This window comes from Epinephelus moara, chromosome 21 (assembly GCF_006386435.1).
Source record: "Epinephelus moara isolate mb chromosome 21, YSFRI_EMoa_1.0, whole genome shotgun sequence".
Taxonomy (NCBI): domain Eukaryota; kingdom Metazoa; phylum Chordata; class Actinopteri; order Perciformes; family Serranidae; genus Epinephelus; species Epinephelus moara.
Genome location: NC_065526.1, coordinates 28,641,097 through 28,668,721, shown reverse-complemented (window position 1 = coordinate 28,668,721; position 27,625 = coordinate 28,641,097). Strand labels below are relative to the sequence as shown.

The window sequence follows — 27,625 nt, the reverse complement described above, 5'->3', positions numbered from 1 at the left end:
GGGATGAATTTCAGTTCTCGGTCCTGGCAAATCGAATTTTCTTCTTCCTCATGCTTTTTTTCTACCTGGTCAATGATTGTTTCGGGCAGTACCGCCCCCAAACGAGCAGCTGTTGTAACTGCGTGACGTTGTCCAAGCGGTTTGGTCCGCTTTAAAAAGTGCAGTGTGAAAGTGAACCGAACCAAATGAAGGTGTGCAATTTTTGGGCATTCCCCGCTCAGTCAAACCGAGTCCCCTGGACTATTCTGGTGTGAATGCGCCCTTAAATGTGGGTGGGGTTGTTGTCACTCACTGCTCCGTCCAGCACTTAAAAATAGTGTGCATTGTGTGTTGTGCATTAAGTCCTTCTAAGGCAGGCTCAGGGGTTTAGTGTTGCTGTAGCCCAACGCTATGCGACCCTTTTTTTTTTCTCCAAGTGAGGATTAGAATATATGCAGTTCACATAACCCGGCTGAAATTAATATAAATGCTTGAAGATCTACTCATTACTAAAAATGTATGTCAAATAAAATCTTAAGTAATGCTCAAAGTTGTCATGAAATATTTAAGGTGTGCAGATGGATTCACGTCGTGATCTCATGCATTGAGTAACATAATAAATTAACATTCTGCCTTAAAAGTTGCCAACAGTCGGCCCAGTGAATTAAGTTATTTTTTTATCTCTGACAACAGCTGCTGCAAGAGGCGGCAAAATATTCTTTCATTTTATAGTTACAGTTTACTAATAAAACTCTCCATGGTATGAACAATGGTTACAGAAGCCTCAAAACCAGCCACAACTCCACCCTGAGCAGAGTGACTGTCTCTATTGACCAATCAACAGACTGCAGTGTTCACAGCTCCACATTAGTACCAGATCTGTGTGCTAGGTACCCCAACAGAGGGGGGACCAAAAATGGGGACAGTATGGAACAGTCCCATGGGTACCTTCCACAACTTTTCACAGTGGAAACGGAAAAAAAGCGTACTGAACTGAACTGAACTAAACCGTACCATACTGCTCATTGGAAACTGGTCATTTTGTGGAAATATTTTGTAATTTTATGGGTCAAAGTAATTTTTCATGTTGATGTTGTTTTTGTATTAAAAGCTTGTAGGTTATTAGTCGTTTAAAAATCAAACACTTGTGAAAAAGTTGAACATAGTAGCTTTGATTTGAGTCAGATTTTAGTTAGCGAGCTAAAGTCATGTGATAGCTAGCTTCAAATGTTTGTCAAGAGATGAGCTAAGGGACGGTTGTCTCATGTGACAGTTCAGAAAGACAGTTAGCATGGCAAACATGTTATAGTCCATATGTTCTCAGGTGTTTTTGATTAGACACACACACACACACACACACACACACACAATGTGGCTTTGGTTCCTCATTAGAATCACAACACTTACACACTTCAACCTGGACTGTTTGACATTTTCACATAAGTTCTTGGTCATATTGTGATGAAGTGAATCTATTCCAGTCTCACAGTTTAATCCTAATTTTATATTCGTGATGAATTGTTATAAAACAATGGCACCTGGTTCAAGTTCATGGTTTGAACAAAAGGGGCATCGATGAGCACTATCATATGTTATGCTGCTGTAGATGTTTAAGATTGTGCTAATTATACACTGTTGGGTGGTTTATTTTACAGGAATGTGTCATATACTATGAGATCATCATATGTTGGTAATGGAAATTTTTAAATTGTTTATTAATCTTAAGAAGTAAGAGAACTTTGTCAACCCATAGAGGAACATTCTAGTCTTTAGTTTATCACTAACATTCAAAATTACCAAATTTAGGGGTTCGTCTACATGTAATCTGAAAAGTACTGAAGCTTGATATAGTAACATTAACTAAAACCACTTTACTGTGAACCTCTGTTGCTCCAAACTAGTCACAGATGTCTAAAAAGACCTTGGTCGATGACCAACTTCCCACACAGCCTCAATAACCACTGTAAAATGTGTGATGAGTCTGTAACAGCTGATACTGCCAGCTGGCCTAATGACACATGAAGAGTCACCATCTCCATTTCTTTACGTCACCGCACAATCATCCTGCCACATACCTCTGATAATCCGCTCAGGGAGAAGTTTGCTGAGTGCTGTTTTTCAGGATCAGTCTCACACACACTCATAGCTTTAATTTTGTCCATTACAAATGTTTCTAGGAATAGGTACCATGTACAGTATGTTGTAGCACAAAGCCCCAGGAACCACTCCAAGGCCTTTAGTCAACTGATAATCCAGCCTCGATGCCAGAAGAATTCTAAATCAGAGTGTTTCTTAAAATTCAAAACCGATGATGCAACTTGAGAAAACCCCCCTGGTATATATTCATGCTATATTCACATGCCTGCTTTTTCATGACTTTCACACAGACAGGCTGTAGCATAACCCAGTAAGTCAGGGTCACTGCACTGAAACTTTCCGCAACACAGAAATGAAACAGCAAATAAGCCCCAGTGCAGACACTGCACCCAGCAGCACATGGGAAAGTGGTTCAGTGGCACCGGTTTGGGCAGGAAACCTCACCTAAACCGAAGCCACATGATTGAAGTTCACACGAGATCAGACTGAGCCGAGCTGAGCTGAATGCTTCAGTTTAATGTAGCTCAAAAGAATATTCACACAGTCGATGTAGACAGTTTTATGACAAATGTAATGCATTTAGTTTGCATCTCTGAGACATGCTGCTATTCTACATACTTATTTCAAGAGGCAACTCTGCCACTGTGTGGTCAGAAGCTGATACAGCATGCAGACAGTGAGACCTGCCCTTATCAGGAACATAAAGTTACTACTATACGCATTATATAATCCAGCTTCAAGACTGTTTCAGAGGTTTTGGCCTGTCATATGTTTGGAGATTTCTACCGTTTTTCTTTATCCTTAGTTCAGTGAAACACAGTTCAAAACAGGCTGAGTATGTGGTGAGTGTATGTCATATCTCAGTGCTTTGGATGTACTCTAAAGACCCACAATGCAGTGCACCAAGGCCTGAGCCATGGAGTCATATTAAAGCGGGGTGGGGTGGGATGAAGACTTATTTCCTCTCAAATTATTTATCATAAACTATACAGCAAACTGTCTGCTTAAATTACACATGCAACTCATCGTAAATGATTGACACTCAGACTTCACTTGAGCCATCTGACAAATATACTGTAATTAACATATTAACGTTAGTTGAATGCCAGCGAGCCGTGTTCTGCTGGGGTACGGCAACACCACTTGGACAAACCACACGCAGAGTTGCTGAAACCAGTACTAATAATAATGGCAATTTATTAATTTCATTTGCTAATAATTATTTTCGACAGCAGTATGGTAACAACTTTTAGATTTATTTTGTATTGTTTTTATTTATCAAGATATTATGTGTGTGTGTGTGGGTGGGGGTGAGGAGCAGCCTTGCAGTGCACAAAGGTAACAGAGAGGCTAACAGTAACATTGTCAGTAGTGGCAAAAGCAGCTCTATAAATATTTTGGAAAGCAAAAAAAGTTTAGATTTAAAGTCAGCAGTGCGATGTCACCGTCAGGTCCATTTGTTGCTGTTCTGGAGCTTTCGACTGGATCACACAGTCTTCCTCAGCAGATGAAGTCCTGTCTTGGTGGTACCCAGCCAATGCGGATAGTTTCTGGTTGTATTTGTCCGGGTTTTGAGATACCTGTGTCCTCATATCAACGGAGATATAGAATTCCATTTGTGATTCACAGCATTGACATCTAAGATATTTAACAGCAACAGCTATTCATAGACAGATGTCTCCATTTTTTTAGGGTAATCCAAAAGACACGTTGTTTCAAATGGGGCTGTTTCTTCAATAAAATGTCATTTCAATAAAAACTCTGGACAAATTAAACCACAATTCTTTTCGGCCTACTAGATACCAATAGAGAATTTTGTGATTTATGCAAACTGACCCTTTAAAACAACCCATTCTCTCTGGTGTAGGACAGAAACAGCAGAGCAGCTTTTACTTAAAACATTTATTTGATCCAATTCTTTGGAATGTAATAGTCAATGATCAGAGTCTGAGACAACAGAGACGAATGAGTCTGGGTGCTGACCAGAAAGTCAAAGTACAAACAATACTTGTAGTCACTTAAGGCCTCACTGCTTTTCCATTTTTTTTACTTCCTTATTTCCTTTCTTGTGTTTTTTTTTTATCTTCTTCTGGATCTGAGACAGCAAAAAATTACAGAAGCAGTATTTTAAAAAACAAAAAAACATTTCTTCTTGTCATACAAAGAAAACAAAAAACAAAAAAACAATGGCACGTACATCAGTGACAGTACAAAAACAAGGTGATATTATACCAAGTAAATAAAATTGTTACGTTTCAAAGAGACGCATATAAGCTTTTTCGAGAATGAAAAACATCTCTGTAAATTGTACTTTTCAGAATTATAACATCGTCATCTGAAACCGTGTTAAAAAGAAGCAACAATAACACTGTCCTTTCCTTCCTTCGCGCTCTCTTTTCATAAATCAACATCATAAACACAGATTCTTTTTTTCTTTTTAAATATATCAGTGCAACATTTGTTTTCACATCTAGTGCTGCAGCATCCTTTCTTGTTCGAGGGGGAGCGAGCTTTGTTAAAACACATTCTGTTCGACTGAAATTATAATTTAGATACTTAAAATCTTGTCTGAGTCTTTCTGCTGTAAACATTTCATTGATATTTTGAACCATTGCGCTTCTCGAGAGTGAATAATGAACATCTCAACAGTCAGAGCACTTTAATTTGATTGGAAATGTTCATTACTGCAAGCAGATGATGATTTAGTTTAAACTGAGTGAGGTGGATTTCTTTTACAACAAAGTGTCTCTGAGGCCTCATCTTAAAGGATAGATTTGAGAATCGATGGACGGTCATGAACTTCACATTTGGAGCTCACACAATACCACATGCTACATTAAAAAATGGGCGGATTGCACTTCTACAGCGCAGCGTAATAGGAACCACACCGGGACAAACAGTTACCGGCGGCAACATGTCAAACGATCACACCTGCTTCATGGCTTTTTAGTCTTTGCAATTAAATTATCTGAACATTCAGTCAGAATATTCCTGTTTATTATCCCAGAGGGAACGTAAAACATCTGCTGGAGGTTGATGAGGTTAGTGACTGGTAAAATTCCTGGCCCTCAAGACTCAATCCTCCCACCGATACAGTGCTATGAACAAGTGACCAGTATCACACCACATTTAGCTACAAAAGCTAAAACACAACAAAACAGTCTTATTAGTACAATATTTATAAGGCTCATCGTTTTCAGGTTTTTAACTAATTTTCCACTGAAGAATACGCAGACTCTGAAGTTGTTAAGAGGGCATCCATCCCTGTAGATCACAGGAAATAAGGCCCTTTTGCAGTGTTGACAGCTAAGAAAATGCTGCAAATAGAGAGTAAAATGAGGATAAAATGCAAATTAAGCCGCGGCAAAATCCCTCTGACAATAACAGCACTTTCAATGTAAATTACCTTTTGAATCAAGAAACTAACAAGCCCTATTGTTTTACGAGGCATTTCTGTGGGGTCTCTGCTCTGATTAGCTAGTAAACTCATCTTTGTTATAAAATTGTGTTTGTGTGTGTGTGTGTGTGTGTGTGTTATTTCCAGGCCACTTTAGCTTGAGAGAAATGGACGTGTGAGGCAAGGATTGGACAGTAGGATCAGCTGCAGCTAGCCACCTGCTGGGGGGTCATTACACATCATTTAGATCCTTCAAAGATTACTCCTCCAATAGTCGAAAAACACAGGAAAAACAATGACAGAGTACATCGTTGTCATGGCAAACATGAATTTTTAGTTTATCATTCAGAGCGTCCACATCCTGTCAGCTCAGTAAAAGATGCTGACGGAAGTCTTTCTGATGGCTGGACACACCTCTGGTTAAAAGGTCCAACAGTCATTTTGTGTGCCAGTGAGAAATGTTAGCCGTTAGCAGTGAAAGTGTTTCAATCCTGTTGATCCATCCTTGACGTGCTGTCATTGTCTTATACTGAGGTTGTCCGTTTTACCCTGTACAAAAACATCACTTCCCACGAGGCATTATGTCTGAGGCATCTCTCCGTAATCTCAAAGCCCATTCCATCGTTGTAAAACCTTTTCTGTTCCCAGAGCACAAACAGAAACTAAACAACGACAAAAATCACAAAATGGCAACCAGATCACATTTGTAAAAGAAACACAAACAACAGGTTTGTGTCTCTGTCTGTTAAAATGAATATTTTCTGTACACTTTAGAGATCAGGGCGAGTTTGATTCCAACAAAGAAAGGATACTGCGGCACTGGTGTCTTTTTCTATAGAAAAGGGCGCTCAAATATATTAAAACCTATGTACAATATGTTGGATGTGTCATGTGCCATGAACATGAGGCATTCAGGGCTCCTACACATTCGGAAATTCCATCGTTTCCAAAACCTAAACTGGTTAACTTGGATTTTAATATTTTAGTCTGTCAGTATGACTGTCATCAAGGCAAGAACATCTCCAGATCTACGCCGACACATGTGATATTTGACAGTACACTACTACATCTAAAAACCTATAGTTGTATAATCACAATCTGGAAAAGTTCAAGATGAAGTTTCCGAACTTTTCCTCTTGTTTGTGTGTAGGAACCCTGGATGGACGCAACGCCAGCCGATGAGAAAACAACCAGCAGAAAAACAAGGCAACAGAAAAACTGGAGGAAAAAAAAGGCACTGTTGGAACTGGACACAGGTCATGTCAGGCCGTAGTGCCTGCCTTCCACACACACACACACACACACACACACACACACACATACACACACACACATACAGACACATACAGACACATACACACAACGAAAGATGCTTGCACTTCATGTATACAGATAAACATAAACGCATGCACACACACATACACACACACACACACACACACGCCCTCAGCTAGACTACATAACACATACACATCTTAAATGCAGATGCACTGTATATGAATGTGACACATGTACACACACACTTCCATACACACTCAGACTCACAGGGACATGTATGACCAGCTAAAGAGCCAGATATCAGGATAGCAAATTTCACACACTCCACTCTTTCTGTGAAACTATGACATCGGAAAAAAAAGACAAGAAAAACAACAGAAAACTCATATCTTTCCATAAAAGTACACAAACGATACTTTCATCTGAATTGGTCTCAACACCAGCATGTGATTACATGAAATCAACAAAGCACGCCGAAAAACAAATAGAATCCTTAGTTTTCTTCTTCTTTTTTTTTTTTGCTGTACAGATTCTTTATACACAGTGCCCCCTACAGGTCAGTCCCTTCCACTGCCGCTCCTGAGAAAAAAAATTACATTGGCTCACTTTCAGCCCACCCTGCCGTCCCATTGGTGGCTTCAGCCCCCCCGTGTTCCTCCCACTTGATTGGCTGCATCACGTGTCCACGCGGAGCAATCACGTGCTCCGTCTCTCTTTCCCCCTCACGCCTCTGAATAGTTAGTCTGTCCGTTCATCTTGTCCTTCTTTAGCTTCACGCCGTCCACCAGCTCAAAGTTATAGTTTTCCAGGGCTGATAAGTTCCTGTCCGTCATGCTGCCTTGCGAGCAGGCGCAGTACAGGACGACGCCACAGATGGCGCCCAGGAAGACGCCCAGCGCGGACATAGCGATGATGGTGATGAGGATGGGGTCCAGGGTCTTCAGCATGTTGCCCGGGCCGCCGAGCTCGCTGGTCTCCTGTGAGAGGGAGTCCATCGCTGCAAGAGAAAAAGATGGGCGTAAGTTATGTTGCATTCAAATGACCTGTGATTACAGGCTTAAACGGCCATACTGGTGGTTTTACATGTTCTGGATCATAAAGTACAAAAGGCAGCCTTTTCCAGAAATGACCGAACTTTTTCCTTCCTCCATGTTTTTTATTGTTTGTCTTTTGGTTTCATTTCCCCACATTCTAACTTGTGAATGTTTTTTTTTAGCAGCAAACTCTTAAATCTTGGATGTATGATCTTCTGTGAACACACCACCAAAGAAAAGGCTTTAACACAGACTCTCCTTACAGTTACAACTGCATACAGTGTATTCAGAAAAATACACTAGTTAAGGTAAACTTTTTGTAATAATAATAATAATAATAAACTTAATTTATAGCACCTTAAAAACACAGTTACAAAGTTCACTTAAATTAAAGATAAAATAAGAAAGACCAAAATTAAAATCAACATCATTAATGGAGAATAACATCAATAAGATAACAATAAGATAGATAGACACACAGCTCAGATAAAGTCGGGATATGCTTTCCAATAGAAGTACGTTTTTAGGAGAGACTTAAACGAAGTCAATGACTCAGACAGCCTTTTATCCTCAGGCAGGTCGTTCCAGAGCCTCGGGGCCCTAGTGGCAAAAGCTCTGTCCCCTTTGGTCTTCAATCTGGACTCTGGGACAAGCAGAAGACCTCTGCCTGAGGATCTCAAACTATGCAGAGGTTCCTAAGGGACTAACAGGTCTGAAATACAGTATGAAGCCAGGCCATGAAGAGCCATAAAGGTAATGAAAAAGATTTTAAAGTCAATCCTAAAACAATCAGGGAGCCAATGTAAAGAGGCTAAAACTGGTGTGATGTGGTTAACGTCTTGGTTATGGCTAAAAGCCTTGTGGCTGAGTTCTGAACAGCCTGAAGTCGTTGCAAGTCTTTTTTGATTAAGACAGGAATAAAGCCTATATAAGGCAATAATCACTTTAACAATGTTTCTGAGGTGATACAAATGTGATTGGACAACCTTAGTGACATGCTGTTCAAAGAGCCCAGTCTCACTCCGAAGTCATCGAAATCTGGCCCTTGGGGCAGTGACTTGCGGTATCAGAAACCAACGAAAAAGGTGTCTTTTAATGTTGACATGATTCACGACCGGTTTCTGTTATAGTTTAACGGCACCCAGCAGCATCAGGGGGAAACGCGACGGGACAAGGCCGAAAGTTAAGGCGGCAAATGTCCCAGTGAGGCGGACGGGAGGGGCAGTGGATGGATCCAACAAACACCGACTTTCACCTGAGTGAGCGGTGTACGTGTCCCGTAAGATTCTAAAGCCAAAATCTGTTCTTCTTTCCTAAACCGTGCTTTTGTTGCCTAAATCTAACTTCATGCTTTTGTTGCATAGATCTAACTTTGTGCTTTTGTTGCCTAAATCTAACTTTGTGCTTTTGTTGCCTAAACCTAACCATGTGCTTTTGCTGTTGAAGGGAAAAAAAAAACGTACCCAGGGTATGTTGCACATCGTATGTGGACGTGGAAATTCCATGACCATGCACATCAATGTGTGACGAGGTCGGAATGAGAATGTGTTGGTTCAAAACATAAATTACTATCGAACATGACACCAAGATTTCTTGCAACAGGCTTTATGTGTTGTGACAGGTAACCAGTAGATGGCAGTATTTGTTTCATGACATGCTGTGACCAAATTACAAATTACAAAGATTTCTGTTTTATTAGGATTGAGCTGAAGAAAATTTAACAACTAATTTTTGATATCATATTAACAGTCCTGTAGAGAACTCAGCATGCTTAGGTCAGTTGGTTTAACAGGGTGGTACAGTGTCATCTGCATAACAGTGGAAAGAGACACCATGTCAACGGATGACATTACCCAAGGGGAGCATGTATAATGAGAACAAGGTAGGACCAAGGATTGACCCTTGAGGCACACCGTTCTTGATATGAGAAATGGAAGACATGACATTGTTAACGGACACACAAAACTTCCTGTCTGATAAGTATGAAGAGAACCAGTTTAGGCAGTACCAGATATGCCCACCCAGTGCCTCAGTCTATCTAAAAGAGTGCCATGATCAATTATGACAAAGGCTGCACTTAAGTCCAGCAGCACAAGAATTGAACACATACGTGCGTCAGCATTATTAGGTCATTAGTGACTTTAAGAAGGGCTAATAATGGACTGTTACTCCCAAGAAAGTTTAAAGTTTAAAGAAGGTTTAAAGTCTGTGCAAGTTACAATGTGTAGTGAAACAAAATATATGGTACGCTTCAGAAAACTGATCAGGAGTAATGTTACATATATGTAGTAATTTCCCTAAACATGGAAATCCACTGATGTGTTCCTTTAATGTTTAAAAAAAATATATATATATATATATAAATTGTGTGCCACATACTGTATTATTTTTCACTTTTTGGAAAAGACAAAATATTTCATAGAGACAAGAAACAACAAGGCTAACACTAATGTGATCCTTCAACTCTTATTTTCGTATCCGTTTAATGTTTTTGACTGTCATCCAAAAGACTGTTTGTGTGACTGGTTTTTGCACACACCACCGCTCAGGACTGCTCAATAGCTATTCCAACATTCTGTGTAGAGGCAGAGAAAGTCTGTGGAGACGTGTCCACTAAAAACACAGAGTCTGTGCACCCAAAATGAACATATGGACACAGTAATGACAAAATTGGAGTCAGCAACTTACGAAGCATGATGACCTTCGTTGATGGAGACGTAGGAGCTTCTGGATCTGGGGGGACTAAAAAACAGCCTCCATTAGATGAAATTAAAGCACAGTGGGTGAGAAAATCAAACAAAACAAAGAAGAGCAACTTAATGAACTGTGAAAGCAAACAGTTTTCGGGATCCAGCACATTACCAATAACACAATACACACCCTTGCAGTCCTCAGCACTGAGTCCGTCTATGATCTGGATGTTGTCCACAGCTATGTGACCTGCACTGTGTCTGTCTGCGACGGCTTCCACGACCACCTACAAATAACAACACAGGGGCGGTCACATACATTTATTGAAACAGCTAAAAAGTCATTCTTATAGCTAAGATGCTACATGCTCATCTTTTTTTAAAGATAAAACCAATAAATAAAACACCCAAATGTTCTTATCTTTAAAGGTACAATATGTAACTTGTTGAAATCCCTGGTGAATAACAGTTAATAAACAGAGTTGATTTCACATTAGTGTTTTCCATCCTTTTAAACATGACCCACTAAGGTGTTGCGAGATAAATCTGAGGGGTTATGAGATGAATAAAATTAAAAAAAAAAAAAAAAAGTCTTTTCTCTTTTTGAAAATATAAAAGCTTTGCTTCTTCTGACCTCTAAAATTTATTTAAGTGAAGAATATAAGAAAAGGACCATTCACTATTTGGTTAAACTGCTGCAACAGGTACACTAACCATGAAACTCAATGTCCCCGGTTTGACATTTTCATTATAATAATCCTTATTTATAAAGCACTTTTCAAAACCCAGGTTACAAAGTACTTCACACAAGGCAGCATAATAAAGTAAATAATTAAATCATTACATCTTATAATAAAACATATAAAACCAATAAATGTTTGATTAGGAAAGTAACAAAAAGGAAAAGAAAATAGAAAAATGAAAAAGACATATAAACAGAAATAAAAAGACAATACAAAGACTGAAGTTATATCAGGTAAAAAAAATAATTAATACTAATAATAATAATGATAATAATAATTACTTTCATGGCAATCAAGGTCTCATAAAAAAGATGTTACTGATATTTCACATCTCTCTTCCCTTGTTTACTTTCATATCTGTACTGTTAACTCTAATAAAGACATGAAATGCTCCAAAAGGTATTCAAAACATTGCAGGTAGACACTCCAAGGGGCTGCAAGCGATGTCAAGCTCAGCTCACAGCCCAGCTACATCAGCTGATCTCCAACAGCCCAATCACTGATGGAGCGGCTGATTGATGGAAGGGAGATCACATGATTCCTTTCTATGCAACCATTTGGCAAATCTCATTCAGGGCGCCCTATTTAAACTGCTCTGGCCTGCCTACTGTTGCTGCTTCCTCTGCAAGCTGCTTTGCAACCGGCCTCCACCCCAGCTCCTCCTTTTCATGTTATTAATGTCATCTCTGTTTGTCAGTTGTGTTGCTCTGTTCTGTTCCCAGAGGGTCTTTGCTGCTGCTCTACCTGCCTTAGGCTTTCCATGTAGGCACATGGAAGTGCAGGGAGGTTTGCCTCTCTGCCTCAGGCTTTCCTCTTTTGCATGTGGAAGGGCAGACAGGTCTGCTCACTCCACCGCTTTCCACGTAGGTGCGCGTGCAAGAGGCTTTCTGTGTAAGCCAGAGGAAAGGCAGAGAGGCCCCAGAACAGAGCCATACCGCCAAATATAACACTGCAATTGGAAATAACGTTTTTTTTTACTAAAGTGGTCGTGACTGAATTGCAATTTGTGGTTTTGCTGCCTTTTTCTTTAATGCCTGTGAATACTTTGCAGATGCTGTTTATGTCGGTTTTAGGCAAAACAACAGCTCATCAAACAGATTTGAGACAAAAACTGTCCAAAGGGAGATGGAAGGACCTAAAAATAACAACAAACTTTGATGTCTCAAATAGAAAGCCACAAATGATCATCCTTAGGAGACATCTACATGTTCATATCATTTTTTATTATGTAGAATGACAAAAAAATCTAAAGGAATGACATCCTGGACTCTGTATTACCTGATATGAGACACTGGAGTGTGGCAGTAAGGCTCGTCCCTCCCTCCACCGGCTGCCCTGGTGCCCGCTGAGCGTCCACACAATGTGCCCCTCTTCTGCCTCCTTCCTCTGCCTGATGTGAAGCGCTCCTGCGTGTTCACCGAACATGTGATACCAGAAGGACATGCACAAGTCGGCATCCGGTGCAGTGATGGGCAGGCTGGCCAACCTCGCCACTTTCTCCTCTTCATCGTCATCTTCACCTGTTTTACTTGGTGCCTCTGTATCACCCAGCTGCATGTAAATGAAGTTCCCTGGGCCGCCTGCAGGGCGCAGCAAAAGACAAGGTAAGATGTGGCTGTGTGGCGTTTAAGGGCTCCTGCATGTATGTAGGCACATAGATGCAGATATGCTGCCTTTGTTTTTACCATAATTTCAAAATACTACCTTAAAGAATTTGAAAATAAAGTCCATTACATTGTTATTGTACATTCTGAATAAAAAGCAGGGGTTGATATGATTGATGACAAGCAATGCCAGATTTCCCCAAGTCTCAGTGATTCATTATGCATTCACTTTAGTGCATTCAGTTGATTGTTAAATATAAATACATGTCTGTTCTGTTGGATGTGTTTCTCTGTCTTTTCATAAACGTAATAATGTCTGTGCAAAGGTTAAGTATTAAGCTTTACACACTCTTAAGCTTTACACACTCTCAGAGACATGAAATTCAAGGACTCTAGCGTGGTGAAAACAAAGGACTCAGTATCAGCTTGCTTCAGGAGAAGATATGACTTGACACCACAAAGGGCTCATTTTTTACTTGCGATCTGGTTAAGTCAAGAAATCAAGGTGAAATCATTCATTTCAGAGCTGCTGCTGCTGTCTCCACTAAAACATCCATCACAGGAGGTTTGAATGGAGAGAAGGTCAGAGGGATGAGGCGTACTCATAGATCTGAGCGCTGAATACTTTTAAAGAAGTCAAGTTTTTTCTACAAGGCCATGCGTTCAAAAATGTTTTGAGGATCAAAGGATCTGCACATTTTATTCAGTGCTGACTACACAGACAGTTATGAAGAGAGTTCTGTTTCTTTAGGTGCCATTTAGGTTGTGTTTTTGTGTTAGACTTTTTAGTCACGATTTTATAATCACTCAAAACACTCAAAAGAGCTTTTCCCAAATTAAATAAAGAAATAAAATGTAAGCTATTTTAGCTCATTAGTGCAGAGACAATGTTGTGTACCAAGATCAGTCAGAGGTTGAGAGGGTTTCATTTATTCGTCCATTAAAAACACGGAAATTACAGTGCTACCATGCTAATCAACCAATGCAAATATCAAAACACAAATAATAAATACCCACAAAAAACACATAAAACTATTGTTAAAAAGAACTCTCCAAACAACAGTAGTTTGAACCCTGATTTGAAAGTTCAAGCAAACTATTTTTGGAGGGGACATTAAATAATTACTGAGGATGACCTTGATTTTGCCTCAGTTAAACCAACAAAACATGCTCATGTCAAAACAATTCTGGCCCTATTTATTTACACTGGCAACTAGTCCAGTCTGACTGAATCTACATATCTTGAGTGTTTATGCCTTGAGCAGTTCCCGTCAATATGGACCTACTTATGGACTTATCTGCCTCTGTATTTAGTCTGTCTCAAACCATCTAAATGGCTCCAGGCGTAGCAGAACACCACAACTTACTAATAGTTTTCCATGTTCACAAACTCTTCGTCCTTCAGAGCAGTAATAAGGTTCTCTCCAACGGGAATTTCTTATTACATCGTATGCACCTTTTCCTCATTGCTGTTTTTTTTTTTTTTAAAGAGGCGCTGTTGTGAATTCCCAGCAGCACAGATTGTTATTTAAAGCTCACGGTGGTTAAAAACATTCTAACAAAAGAGGCTCAAACTGGCTTTCAACAGCTGCATAGTAACACAGAGAGTTATAGAGAGCTCCCCCACAGCATCTGTCTAGTGGTGTTGCTCGAATGTAAAGGTGAAGAAGCATCTCCTACCTGTGTGGTCGAGGGTCAGCCCTCTGTGGACGGTGGGGGCCCCGTTGGCCTGGATGAGCCACTCGGCCCCCGTCCCGGTCTCTCTGGTCCAGCCGCAGAACGACGAGAAGTCAAAGTTGCAGGCGAACCACACGTACGCTGGAACAAAAGAGGAATGAGCGGTTGGAGGTTAGGTTTGTGGATGAAGGAGGTTTTCAAGTTAAAGATGTTTCATGCCTGTGTTACATGGGCTGAATTTACCCGTCAGAAGAATAAGAAACCAATCTGTAAGGCTTCAATAATGGCAGAAAACAGGGACAAATACTCATTGCAGTATGCCAGAGCCCTAAGTGTTGTCTTTTAGTTTATTTATAGCTAAATTTGTCTGAACAACATTTGAAAATCCAGAGTGATTCAGCTTATAGAGATGAGAGAAGCTACAATTGCTCACAATGAAGAAGCTAAAACTGACGAATATTTAACCCTGTTTATTTGTTGCTCTGTCGATTGACAAATTGATTAACTGACTAATTGTTTCAGCAGCACTTTTAGTTAGCTTTTTTTATCTGATGCTTCTTTTCACCCGTAGCAAGATGCTTACCATAAAGACATAAACAAGGGGAGGTTCAGACAATCTATTAAAGATCCCTTTCTCTCGGAAACAACCAGGGCTGTCTGTCTGTTTGTCTGTCTGTCTGTCTGTCTGTCTATCTATCTATCTATCTATCTATCTATGCTAAAGGGGGCTCTGTGAAATTCAGATTGTATTGTTGTCTGCACATGGTTCTCAACATGGCTGTGGCTGAGCCGGCGGCTAGCAGCTAACAGTGCTAACTTCATAAACAGCATTAAACAATGGCAAAAGCGCTGACAGTGTTTATCAGTGGCGGGACCGAATGGTGGGCGCTACGCTTCTGCAACAATGCTGTTGAGATATCAGCAGTAACCGCCTTATGTGCATAGTGCAAAGCGGCTGCGATGAGCTAGCCAGTGGGATACACACAAGCACTAACCAGCACAGCCACAGAGAAGCTTGAATTACACACAAAGGTAGCGTGACTTTATTCTCTGCTCAGTACACCAGTACTCCACTATATCTTTACATAGCATATTGTTGGTTTGTTGCTATATTAAAGCTCTAAATGTCACATATGGAACCTTTAAATGTAATTTCTTGACTGTATCTGAAACCCTTTTTCTACAGCCAGCAGGATAGAAGTGGTACAAGAACAAAACTACTTTCTTCATCAGCCCTTATCTGTTCCTGTGAAACTATACAGACAGCCAATCAAATGTTCCTAGAAGTATTAGCTGCTGGAGTCAGCTCTTAAAGGCTGCTTCTGTGTGTTGCAACCAATTCTCTGCTTTCCAACGACATTGCAAAAACTCCTGCTAAAACCCAGGCTAAAAACTATAATCATGTGCAGTGTTCAACAACTGTTCCAGTTTAGAGGTGGGGAGAGGAGAGAGCCTGAGGAAGAAAGTCTTGTAACATCAATAATAGAAAGCTGTTCCCGCTGTATTGTACACACAGTATAAATTGTATAGCTTGTGGAAAACATATCGCAGCGAACACAAAAAAGGCTTGTTGCAGATGGAATGGGGTGAGAAAGACAGAGAGACAGTTGTAACTGTATACGTCGTACAACGCTGCAGGGCACTTCCCTCCACAGCCTCGGTGAAACACAGGAACTAAGACGTCACCACTGATAGAAAACAGCGCCAACACGTACAGATGTTTAGGATCAAGAGAGGGAGAGAGACGGAGAGACCTTCCACAGAGAAAGGCGTGGTGCCACCGACATGCGGATGTGGCCCCTCGAAAAACCCCAAACAGAGAAGAAAAACGACATTTTCCTCCCTCCTCTCTGTCTGTGCCAACAGTCGGCTGGCGGCAGCGGTTCACCACAGCATCCAAATGAATGCAGAAATCTCTGAACACTGGACATGTTTCTGAGAGGCTAATAGGATGCAGAGATGACCGTGGAGCTGGTAACCCCCTCCCAATCCCTGCAACCCCAAGCTGTCTTCACGCGATGCTTCGACTCGGCTAATTGAGACCCAAGAGGCCTTTATTCTCTCTCTCCAGCTCTCATTCCATTCCACTGTTTTACCTTCACTCTCTCTTTCTGCCTCTCTGTCTCATCTCTATTCACTCCTCTGGCTGGCTCTCCCTCTCTTTGTCTCTCTGTCACTGCCACTATCTTTCCACCTTTCTGCCTATTCATCCCTCCACTCCTTTGGGTTGGCAGTTTCCACCAAATGAATTGAATTTGGTGTATTCACGAGGGATGATAAGCTGTGAAACCGGGGCTAGGATGTTCATGCAGGTGACAAAAACAAGGCGCTGCATTTGGCTTTAAATGTGGAGTGTACGCAGCCTGCACCTACTTCAATTCACCAACACCTGTAACTGATCAAAAATATGACGATTTATTTTTCATAGGTGGCTCTTCTGAACATGTGTCCAATGTTTTCCTACCATGTCTCACATTTTTCCATATAGTACAGAGTAAGTTTCACAAAGAAATATTTAAGGTTTTGAGCAGGTTTCAACTTGTGCCTTGATCACTATAATGTAGTGGTCCCAACCTGAGACTGGAGCTTGAAGATTAAAATCAGAAGGGGTCACAAGATCATAAAAGGATTAAGAAAGAAAGATACTTTCCTGCTACATAAATTATGTTTAATTTGTTTGGTTAATTTTCTGAATTATTTCTTGTTACGATGATGTTATCATTTTATTCTATACTTGTTTTCATTTCATATACTTCCAATTATTTATTTATTTTATCTTCTCTATGCACCTATACTTATATCTATCTGTCCTTGTGCTGCTTCAGCACCTAATTTCTGGGGATCAATAAATGCTTCTCACGTCATACTGTATCGTATCGTATCGTATCGTATCGTATCGTATCATACCGATTCATATCGTATCGAACCATATTGTATCGTATCTTGTCTTATCTTGAGAAATATTGGTTATCTTAAACTCTTTTGGCCTTAAAAAATCCTTAAGATGAAGCAATCTCAGAAAGAAAAAATCAGCCCAGTCACCAGAATAAAATGTTGGCATTGTACGTTTCTGCAAATCATGGATATGTTACATTTATATGTTTTATATGTATGACATAGTTTACATTACATGTATATGTTACGTTTAATTTGTCTAAAATGTTCTTAATTTTTTCTTGTTACGATGATGTTATCATTTTATTCTACAATTGTTTTCATTTTATATACTTGCAATTATATTTTAATTTCTGGGGATCAATAAATGCTTTTCACATTCTATTTTATTGCATCGCATTGCGTCGCATGGTATCGTATCGTATCGTATCATGTCGCGTTGTCCTTGTACATTTCTGCAAATTTCTGCAAATCAAATGGATATGTTACATTTGTACATTTCATATGTATGACGTAGTTCAGATTACACGTATATGAGCTGAGTTTCTCATCGGGAGGAGGAAGGGATTGTGGATGGCGTGACACCTGCTGCAAAATATTGAAACGGAAAGAGATAGAAAGTTTCATTATATCTGCTACATAGGAAATGTACAAATGTAACATATCAATGGTTTGCGGAAACGTACAATTCCAGCATTTATTCTAACAACTGGGTTGGAAGAAACCCTGAAAAACGCAAGGCTGTACCTGTGAAAAGGAGTTGCAAGCGGACACTGCTTTGATTTAACTGTTGACAAAACAAAGAGACCAGGAACCACTGCTATAGTTTAGTCTCACATGAGCATCATAAAACAACACAGAGAATTTTGCTGCTACACTTTCAGCCAATGCAGTGTAGACCGAGAGGTAAATGAAATAACCATTATGTCACAAATAACCATTTGTCTTTTGACAAACTACCCAAGTTTTATTGATTTAACTGTAAGAACAAGAGATTTGTGTTGGACTGTTTTTGTTTCTTTCTCTTCACATTTTACCTGTACTATTAGCTGTTTTTGTTTCTGTCCCTCTCTGTCTCTCAGCATGTCTTTATCGCTCTTTTCTTATAATTTCTTCCCCCCAAACAAAACAATGCAGGTGCATTTTAGAGCAGGTCTATCAACATTTCTCTCTGCAGTTCAGTTATGTGTCAGGGCTGAGCAGCACTGGGCTAAAGTCTCATTTGTGAACTGGGGTGATGAAAAAACCATTTACTCCCATGAAAGTCAGTTTCATTGTTCTCCATGACTGCGGTCAGCACTCTTGGTGACGCTGAGTGATGGGACCATCGGCTGAAATAATGCACTGATCTGACAGCTCTGAACTGGCACGTTTATTTGTCCATGTGCCTTTAAGATGGTTCACCTCGACTGTAAAGTTACTGTTCAAAATGAAAAAGCAAAACAAAAGGTGAGCCGAACAGGTGAGGAGGAATAGATGAAAGATGAGACGGGAAAAACAAACACGGAAGCAGATTGCGGCGGACATCCTCACCTGGCATGAAGTCCAAGATGGGGTCGGCCAATGTAGTGCCTCCTGCTATAAACAGATGGGACAGTCAGAGTAGGGTCAAAGGTCAGGTGGTTTGGTCCCACCCACACAGATGCCAACACACACTCATACACACCTCAGAAAGCAAGCTCTTATGTCAGGTTTCACTGCAATTCAGAAAGTACTCAAAGAAATCCAAAGGATGCTGTGTTTATCATTTGATATGAATGTTTTTCAGAGAAGCTTTTTACTTTCAAAGTTCTCACAGTTTATAAAATAGGATGGATTTGATTAAATATGACAGTAAAAGGGAAGATAAAGGAGAATTTCTAACATGAATGGGGCAGTTTATTTTTTTGATCTACAGGAAAATACACATTTCTGTCAAAACTTATACAGGGAGAGGGAAGATAAGGGAGAATATTTTGTGGTCAAACAAGTTTCCTTCCTGTCAAAATCAGAAATATTTCCCATCCTAGACATAAAAGAGATGAATGCTACAGGATGAAAAAGAAAGTAAAGCTTGCAAAAGTTTTTAATGTCATAACACTTCTTAAAATGGACTCTAAATGAAAAGTTACAGAAATTATTTTAATGCAAAATGTATTATTTTAAAGTGTACTGCATAAACAAAATCTTAAACACAGACACAGAAGAGGGTAAAGGAACACAGTCAAAGGAGCTGAGTTTACCTGTCACTGTGTCTTCCTCATCGGGGGCCTCGGTCTCGCCGCCACAGTCCTGTTGTCCTTCCTCACAGTCTGTGGACAAGGTAGTGCCGGGGATGGTGATCGGTGCTGTGGTGGTCGCTCCAAACGTGGTCATGGGAAGAGTAGAGGCGATCGGTGTGGTGGGAGGTGCTGTAGTGGTGATGTCTGGATAAGGAGATGGATCAAAGAAAGTTTGTCTTTGCCATTTGCACAGATTCACATTAGATTTCTAGCACAGTTATTCAGTCATTTAAAAGATAGATCAACAAAGAAAACGTGACAATGTTCAACAAGATTAAAAGTACAATCTCAGAACCCATCGGGTATCGTCTAATGATGATGAAGCGTCTAAAGGCATTGGCCAATATTTCGGGAGATCTGGTGTGCTCATTTATTTTTCCATGGACAGTGAAGGCACGACCTGCCCTACTCTGCCTCTGATTAGCTTACCATGACATTCTTACCCTAACCCTGACCAATTTCACTCCTCATGCCTAAACCTAACCAATTCAACCAAAGAAAGCAAAGTCTTCCGTACGCTGGTCATTTTGGATGATCTGTATAAACATATATCTGCTAATGTATACAGATAAATTAAGAAAAAGTTGAATTCTCATCAGATGATTGCCAGTGGGTTTTGAGATTGCATTTAGGCCAATGCTTTCTGCCATTTTGACAACAAACGGACCACAAATGGAAACCAGAATGCTTCTGATGTGAAAATCTTTTCCTATTGCTTTTGCCTATTGCTGTTTATAGAGATCATTAAAAGTAGAATCAAGTCACACATTTGTTATATACAAGAGAAACCCAGTGGTTTGCAGTGTGTGTATGCCCTCGCATGTTGTTGTGGCGGCTCAGTTTAGAGCAGAGAACTGTTCAACAGTCTGTGCGTGACTACATCTCAGAGGTTTATCGCACATGTATGTAACTTATAGTGTTTTCCACAGCAAGAACTTTTCCAGGAATCCTAGAACCTTTTCAGAAGCTCAAGACCTTAACTTCCTCTCTCCACAGGAGTCTTAAATTAGTTGGCGCCCCAAAAAAAGTCCCTGCTGAGGGAATATTACTTTCTGATGGCCTAAGAACGATAAGGGCAGAGTGTGCAGCGTTAAATGCCACCGATTGGGAAAAGACAAAGAAGAAAAATGAGACTTTTTTTGCCAATAGTTAACGGTCACAAAAATTCAGTTAAATACGACAGCAGAAAAATAACAAGGAAAAAGGAGCTGCTCATTGCTCCTTTGCAAATAGCTGTTTTCAGTGTGATGCCTCTGTGTCTTATCAAAGGAAAACTGTCTTAAACCTGTTGCTTTTTAATCTGTTACCAGTATAACAAACCTGATCCTCACCGTTACTAAGTCGAGATGAGAATGCAAACAGGAATGAGCAATAAGAACTTTTCATTTTTTGGGGCTCCTTAAAAAGGTACTGAAAAATAACAAGAAGCTCAGCAGATTATTGCTACTTTGGAGACAGGCTTTAATCACCGCTGCAAGACGTGCACTAAAACAAAGCTCAATTTAAGAGGCACCTATGCATTGTTATAACATCTGAAGCTTAATGACACCTTTGGCTTTATTTATGCAAGAGAATTGTGACTCATTTGGGGACGGAGATTTTAGGTTGAATACCAGACACTCTAATTGACAATCCTGCAAAACTCAAGTGTCTCAATTTTTTAGGAAGACTGAAGAGCCGACGCTCTCGTTCCTCATCAAGGACCAAAGTAATAATGACAGAAACTCTTGTATCTTGTTAAATTCTACCATACAGTGGATGTCTGGCGATGTGTTTTTATGGAAATGAAGCAAATTGAACTTGAATTAGCATATGTAGGCTATGTAAAAATCACAGATGGTCTGCATGTAATTAAACTTTGTAAGGAAACGTGTTTTGCAGCGTTTTGAGTGGGACGGAGGTTTTTGCTCTCACAAGTAGATGATTTAACTCGAAGCTTGAAGCAGCATCAGCAAAAGAAACCTGATTAAGCTGCTGAAACCGATCCGCAGGCGCGTCACGGGCTTGTTAGTTTCTCTCTTGTGAGCTCATGTTGTTCTGCGTCTTGACATTTTTGTGGAAACAGGAAGAGACTTTTTTCACGCAACGTGGCTCGTTGATGAATCAACTGAAACAAGTTGTTCAATAAATCCAAATGAACTGTTGGTTAATTGATCTTAGATTTAGCACCTTGTATCAAAATATCAACTTTAGAACATTTTGATTATTTAATAGCATGAAATCAGCTTGTTTGGCTGATAAGAGCACTCGAGGTCAAAGCTTTATCATTATGTGTATTAATGAACAGTCTCAGTGAGTCTCAAGGTACCAAAAGGCTGTGATTTGGATAATTGGACATGATTGCTAATGTGTATGTTTGTGCATGTGGTGAGATATATGTGGGCCTCTCTTTATCTTCTGTGTCTTATACATCTGTGCGCCTTTTACAGTGTGCACATGTGGTTTGGATGCATTTAAGTGTGTACATATGTGTGTGTACGAGCCCTCAGCAGTTGGCTTAAAGTGTCTTCTATGACTGTGTCTGTGTGCGTGTGGTGTCGTTTTTCCTCTTTTTTTCTGCTCACACACACTCTTAATCTTTCTATCTTTTAACTCAGTGTGCAAATTGGTGCCATCTGTGGTACCTCCAGAACTCAGAGGGCTTGTATCAGCTACTTAATCCAGGCATCTGTACGACAATACTACACAACTAAACATCTAACATGACTACCGTTAAAAGTGATGAAAATGTGAGGCTTTATTCTTTCAATTTGTTTGCTTAATGATCTGAGGAGTGTCTCAGGGAATACTTTGCTCCCCAAATGATCATTTGTATACCAATTACTCACCCACTGTTATATGGAATTCGTGAAGAAAATATAAAGTAACTTTATTCTGTAGTTTGTATCACTGTGTGGCTTTGGGGAGTCTGAACTAACCCTTCAAAACACCAAAGTCACACAGTTACTGTTTTTCTCAGTGGAGTCTGGCTTTGAAGAGAGCACAGGAAAGTTTCACTGCCCTGTCTGAAAGGGCAGTCTGTTTGGGAAGTACTGGGCATAGGACTGGATAAAGGAGATGTGGATTACACTGCACGAGTTGGTATAGTTTTGCTGTGGTTGAACGTGGTCCCCTATGACTACAATTTATCAGGAATTTTCTCTGTTTTTGGATTCTTTGTTCATTGTGGAGGCATGCAAGAAAAACAAAGTTTAATTCATCAATTTAACATAACACAGGACGAGTAACTGATGGAGAAATGGTCATTTGAGGGGTAAAGTATTCCTTTACGGAGTCTTTTTTAAGTTTTTCTTTTGGATAACTGTAGAATGTCATTTAGCGTATGAACTGTGTGCACTTTTATTAGACCTTAAACGAAGGGCGGGGTTTAATTTAATTATGTGTTTCTAGTTTTGCAAGAATTTGTGTGGGCGTTGCTGCTGTTATATCAGTGCCAGCAGCAGTACATCAGCTGCCTATCTACGGTCACATTCTCTGTCCTGCCACTCATCTTTCAACATTCCCACTTTTAAATAAACTTCATAGAACAATGTAAAAACTGAGAACTTGTGAGACCCCAAAAAACTTGATTTTAAGAGATTTTGAGGTAATTACCATGTCTGAGACCTTCTGAGATTCTCTATGTCTTGTAAAGTTGAAGTTTATTTCCTTTCTCCATTACCCCTCTCATCTTCCTCATCGTCTTGTCTCTCCTGCTCTTATTCCATCCTCCTCTCTCCTCTCCTCCTCACACAAACACACTCTTCTCTCATAGTCTACTCTGCAACCTCGCCTGCTCTGGCTGATCCTTATCGTCCTCCCTGCAGGGCAACCAGATACTTGGTTTCATCTGTTCCTCCCTCACCTACTGTGGGAGGTCGAGCCCTCCTCCCCTCTCTCACACACACACACACACACACACACACACACACCATCCAGCTCTGACCACTGCTGCAGAGGAGATAGCAGCCTGCCANCACACACACACACACACACACACACACACACCATCCAGCTCTGACCACTGCTGCAGAGGAGATAGCAGCCTGCCATGGCATGCGTCAGCTTTTCATGTGCTCACTCTCCCTGCGTGCTCGCCCTCCGCGCTCTCACTCTCTCTCTCATTACATCAAACACTGCAGATAAGCAGCCTGAAGTGTAAGCAGTTCACTGTTTAATGACTGATTGGTTGGCTGACTGAGGTCACGCACACATTCATGCAAATACAGCTAAAAATTCTGTTTGCATGTTGAACATTTTCCTTCTAATGTAGCAGAGTGTTTTCCTCAAAATTTGACATCTACACTGAAACCAAAGAAGTATACAAAAATGTTTTAACCTCAATGGCAACACGCACTGTCCATGTAGAGCACACAACATAAAGCACAGACAGAAGAAGACCAAAAGGTTGCAGAGTTGAGATGCTCCAAACTGGAGATTAAATTTGATAAAACAATGCTTTCCTGGGTTCTTTTTGGAGCGTGAATGTGCTTTGGTTTTGGGGAAATACAACAGTGGCATCAGTGTATCAACCTGCAAAAGACATTTGTACTTTTTAGTTACCTAGCTACGTACCTTAGTGTGTTCTTTGACTGTCTGTATAGGCTGACATGGAAAACACTAGCTCCTCTTTGTAACACATTTATGCTGAGTCGCTTTTTCGCCATTAGCAAAAATGTATGACCTGACAATGACATGCCTAATATCACCTGCTGATCATATCTTAGTGTTCTTGCACATCTACTACTACTTTTCAAATGTGTCCACGTCAGAATATGTTGAATGTTTTTGGGTGGTGAGAAGCAGCTTTCACCGGCTTGCATCACCATCTACATCATGTCATTAGGTGTCATTGTGGTTGTGTGGTATTAAAGGGGTGACCACTGTGTAGTCATCCTGTCATTAGTAGTACACTTGTCTAAGCACTAGATATAAGCCCCTTTTACACTGCCAGATTTTCGGCGAATGTTGGGCCGTTTTGCCGGCATGCTGCGAGCGTTTAGACACACAGAGCCAGATTGGTGAGTTGATCCGCGCCCTCCTTGCCCTCGCAAACGAAGAGGCCATTAACTGTCAGATGACGGGGACGGTATAGAACGGGCCGACTTACGAGAGAATCGCCGAAGGACTGACCAGCCGCGGCTTCCCTCCCACGTCACTGTTTACGTCACACACTGAGCTACACGTTTTGTTACTTGCTCACGCCCCCCATTGCCCCAAAAAAGGTGCATTCTGTATAAACAAAAGTAGGTAGGCGTCATTTTGCTGCACTCCCCGATTTTGTTTTTATACTGCCAATGCTGAAAAAAGACTGATTGGGCTTTCCTGCAAATTTGCACAATTCCTATCTAAAAAGGGCTAGAGTGTCTGGCTTATGATGTGTTAGTTAAGATTTGGATTTGGTGTCGACAGGTGCTTAATTTTTTATGCTTAGATTAGGTGTAATGTATATTTGTGTACCATTGTAGCATAATATATGTTTTATAAATTCTTATTTCCTGTTCATGTCCAACATTGAAAAAATGATATAATTCTAAGTTCATTTTAAATATTTTAAACATATTTGAGTGATGAAGCTCAAACTAACCTAAATCCGACTAGTTTACTCACTGACTATGATTCAACTGTCTTTCTGTATGTTATTTGTTACCGTTTGTGAGAGCTGAGAGAGTAACTCTGCCAAAACCAGAAAACCACAGGAGTGTTCTGCTTTAATATCAACCTCCATGTAATATCTCCTTGCCTTGCCTTTGGGATGACACTTGCGTATTCCACAGTCATTTGATCCAGTTGATACTTGCTCTTTTTGTTTTACTGTTTGTGCACAATGTTGGTGGTAAATAAAGGTTTTAGACACATTAAGTTGGCCTGTGTATTCACTTTAAGATGCTCTTTGTTTTATTAGATATTCTCATTATATGAGATATAATGATATAATAGACATCAGAAAATGTGAATGTAAATAATGCAAATGCTTAATATCATTTCTTATATATATATTACTGGAATGCATAATACACCACTCAGGATATCTAAAAATACCAAAAAACGTGTTGCTAATGAAATTAAATCTGTCATACTGCATTTTAAAGTTGATTTTTATACATCTTTTCAGTCAGGACAGATTAAGTGTTGGCTTAAATGCAATTTACCGTCCAGTTCGCAGCCCAGCAGCTCGAGTCGGAGGCCCAGGCCCTCGATGGTGGCTCTCTCCGGGTAGATCCTGACGAAGCGGGTCAGGAGGGGACCCATCGACCTCAGCTCTGGGGTGTCGTGGTTCTGATTCCCGATGAATAGCTGAGGCAGAAGATGGAGATACAGGTCAGAGTCTGACTGTACTTTACTTGAGTAAAACAAGTGGTTGCCAGTAGCCAGAATACGAATTAAAGAAGAAGAAGAATTAAAGAACTAAAGATTCTTACAATGGTTTTATTATTGTTATATTATTATTATCTTTGTATGATCCAACTTGGTGCTCACAGTATCCGAAGAACTGTATTTTAGAGGATGCCTGCAAATGTCACCAAAGCATAAAGTTCAAAGATGATTCTAGTGTGAGTTAGGCTGACCTTTGAGACCAGTTTTGCAAACAAAATGAATGTGAAACCATGATGAGCTTTACAAGGTCATTTTTATAATATATTTCATTGTTCATAAGGGATTCTAGAAATGTTTTTTTCTTTCAGCAGGTAAATGCTAGAGGGGTAAATCACAGTCAAACAGACACATCTGACTGCTCTCTCCTGCTATGGTCCTATCTGCAGCACTCATTGCACCGTAAAGCGATCCACAGTGCTACACACGGATAAAACAAACAATAACGCATTCAGTTCTGATGTATGTCTGCTTCTGATGAAGCATCGGTCAGTTTGATAACACACTGAAAAAAATGACGAGAGGAAACAAACACATAAAGCCAGGAAATCAGAAACAGAGACAGATCCTTTCATATGTCCAACATGGAAGCAGCACACATGAAAATGGTTTCCGTCACACTGGGAGCCAAGTGGTAGGACACCAAACACCAAAAGCCCTCCCGCCTGTCTGAAGTGCTGAGGTTTCCTTTTGCCTGATTTATCACAGGCTGCAGTGTGGCACCAGGGTTGTAGCTAAGATATGAAATATATGTGCAAGAGGCAGAATTTTAAAGTATTCAACATTTGACGCTATGTGGGAATAACTGCGAGGTCTTTAGTATTTACTTTTACCAATTGGTATATGTGTAGCTCACTGTTGGGCATTACATTGGTATTTTAATGCTCTTTTGAACATGTTAACTAACTTATATATTATATCTTACTATATAATGACAAAAACTCTGTCTGTGTCTCTGTTCCATGTTTTTCTCCTCACTGACGGTCAATCCATGTGAAATTTGGCACAGTGGTAGAGGGTCATGGGAGGATGCGAATGAAGCAATATTACATCAATTGGCCAAAGGGGGCGCTATAGCAACCGATTGAAATTGCAAACTGTGAATGGGCATATTTCATGCCCCGTATGTCGTAGAGACATGAAACTTTGCACAGAGATGCCTCTCCTCATGAGGAACAAATTTGCCTCAAGAACCCATAACTTCCGGCTATATAGATTTTCCACCATTTTGAATTTTTTGAAAAACACTTAAAATCGATCTCTTCCTAGGAAGTTTGACTGATCTGCATGAAACTCGGTGAACATAATCTAGGGACCAATATCTAAAGTTCCCTCTTGGCAAAAGTTGGAAAACTTACTAAAACTGAGCTTCTATAAGGCAATGAATATTGCGGAGGGCGTGGCTCATCACATAAAGGTGTATAACATCTCAAGGGTTTCACCGATCACCACGCAACTTTGTAGGCATATGACCACACATGATCTGAGGAGACCCCTCCATTATTGACCCCATCAAACAAAATGGGGGCGCTAGAGAGCTAATTTCTTATCTAGGCCTAACCGCCATATCGATTTTTACTAAACTTGGTAGATATGTAGAACAGGACGCCTCAAGG

The 27,625-nt window shown here is 40.2% G+C and overlaps 1 protein-coding gene across 2 annotated transcripts in view; it reads right to left on the bottom strand.

The window, feature by feature from the left end:
* Window positions 1-3,963: 3,963 nt before the first annotated feature.
* Window positions 3,964-27,625, bottom strand: part of LOC126382521 (neuropilin-1a-like) — a 98,628-nt gene continuing 74,966 nt past the window's right edge. For both annotated transcript variants that reach the window (XM_050032428.1, XM_050032429.1), the window contains 8 exons: window positions 25,787-25,931; window positions 19,617-19,799; window positions 18,928-18,972; window positions 14,503-14,640; window positions 12,497-12,798; window positions 10,666-10,762; window positions 10,474-10,527; window positions 3,964-7,748 (listed from right to left, as the gene is read on the bottom strand). In XM_050032428.1, coding sequence (XP_049888385.1) covers window positions 7,474-7,748; window positions 10,474-10,527; window positions 10,666-10,762; window positions 12,497-12,798; window positions 14,503-14,640; window positions 18,928-18,972; window positions 19,617-19,799; window positions 25,787-25,931 — 1,239 coding nt within the window. In that variant the 3' untranslated portion in view covers window positions 3,964-7,473. The remainder of the gene's footprint in view (window positions 7,749-10,473; window positions 10,528-10,665; window positions 10,763-12,496; window positions 12,799-14,502; window positions 14,641-18,927; window positions 18,973-19,616; window positions 19,800-25,786; window positions 25,932-27,625) is intronic.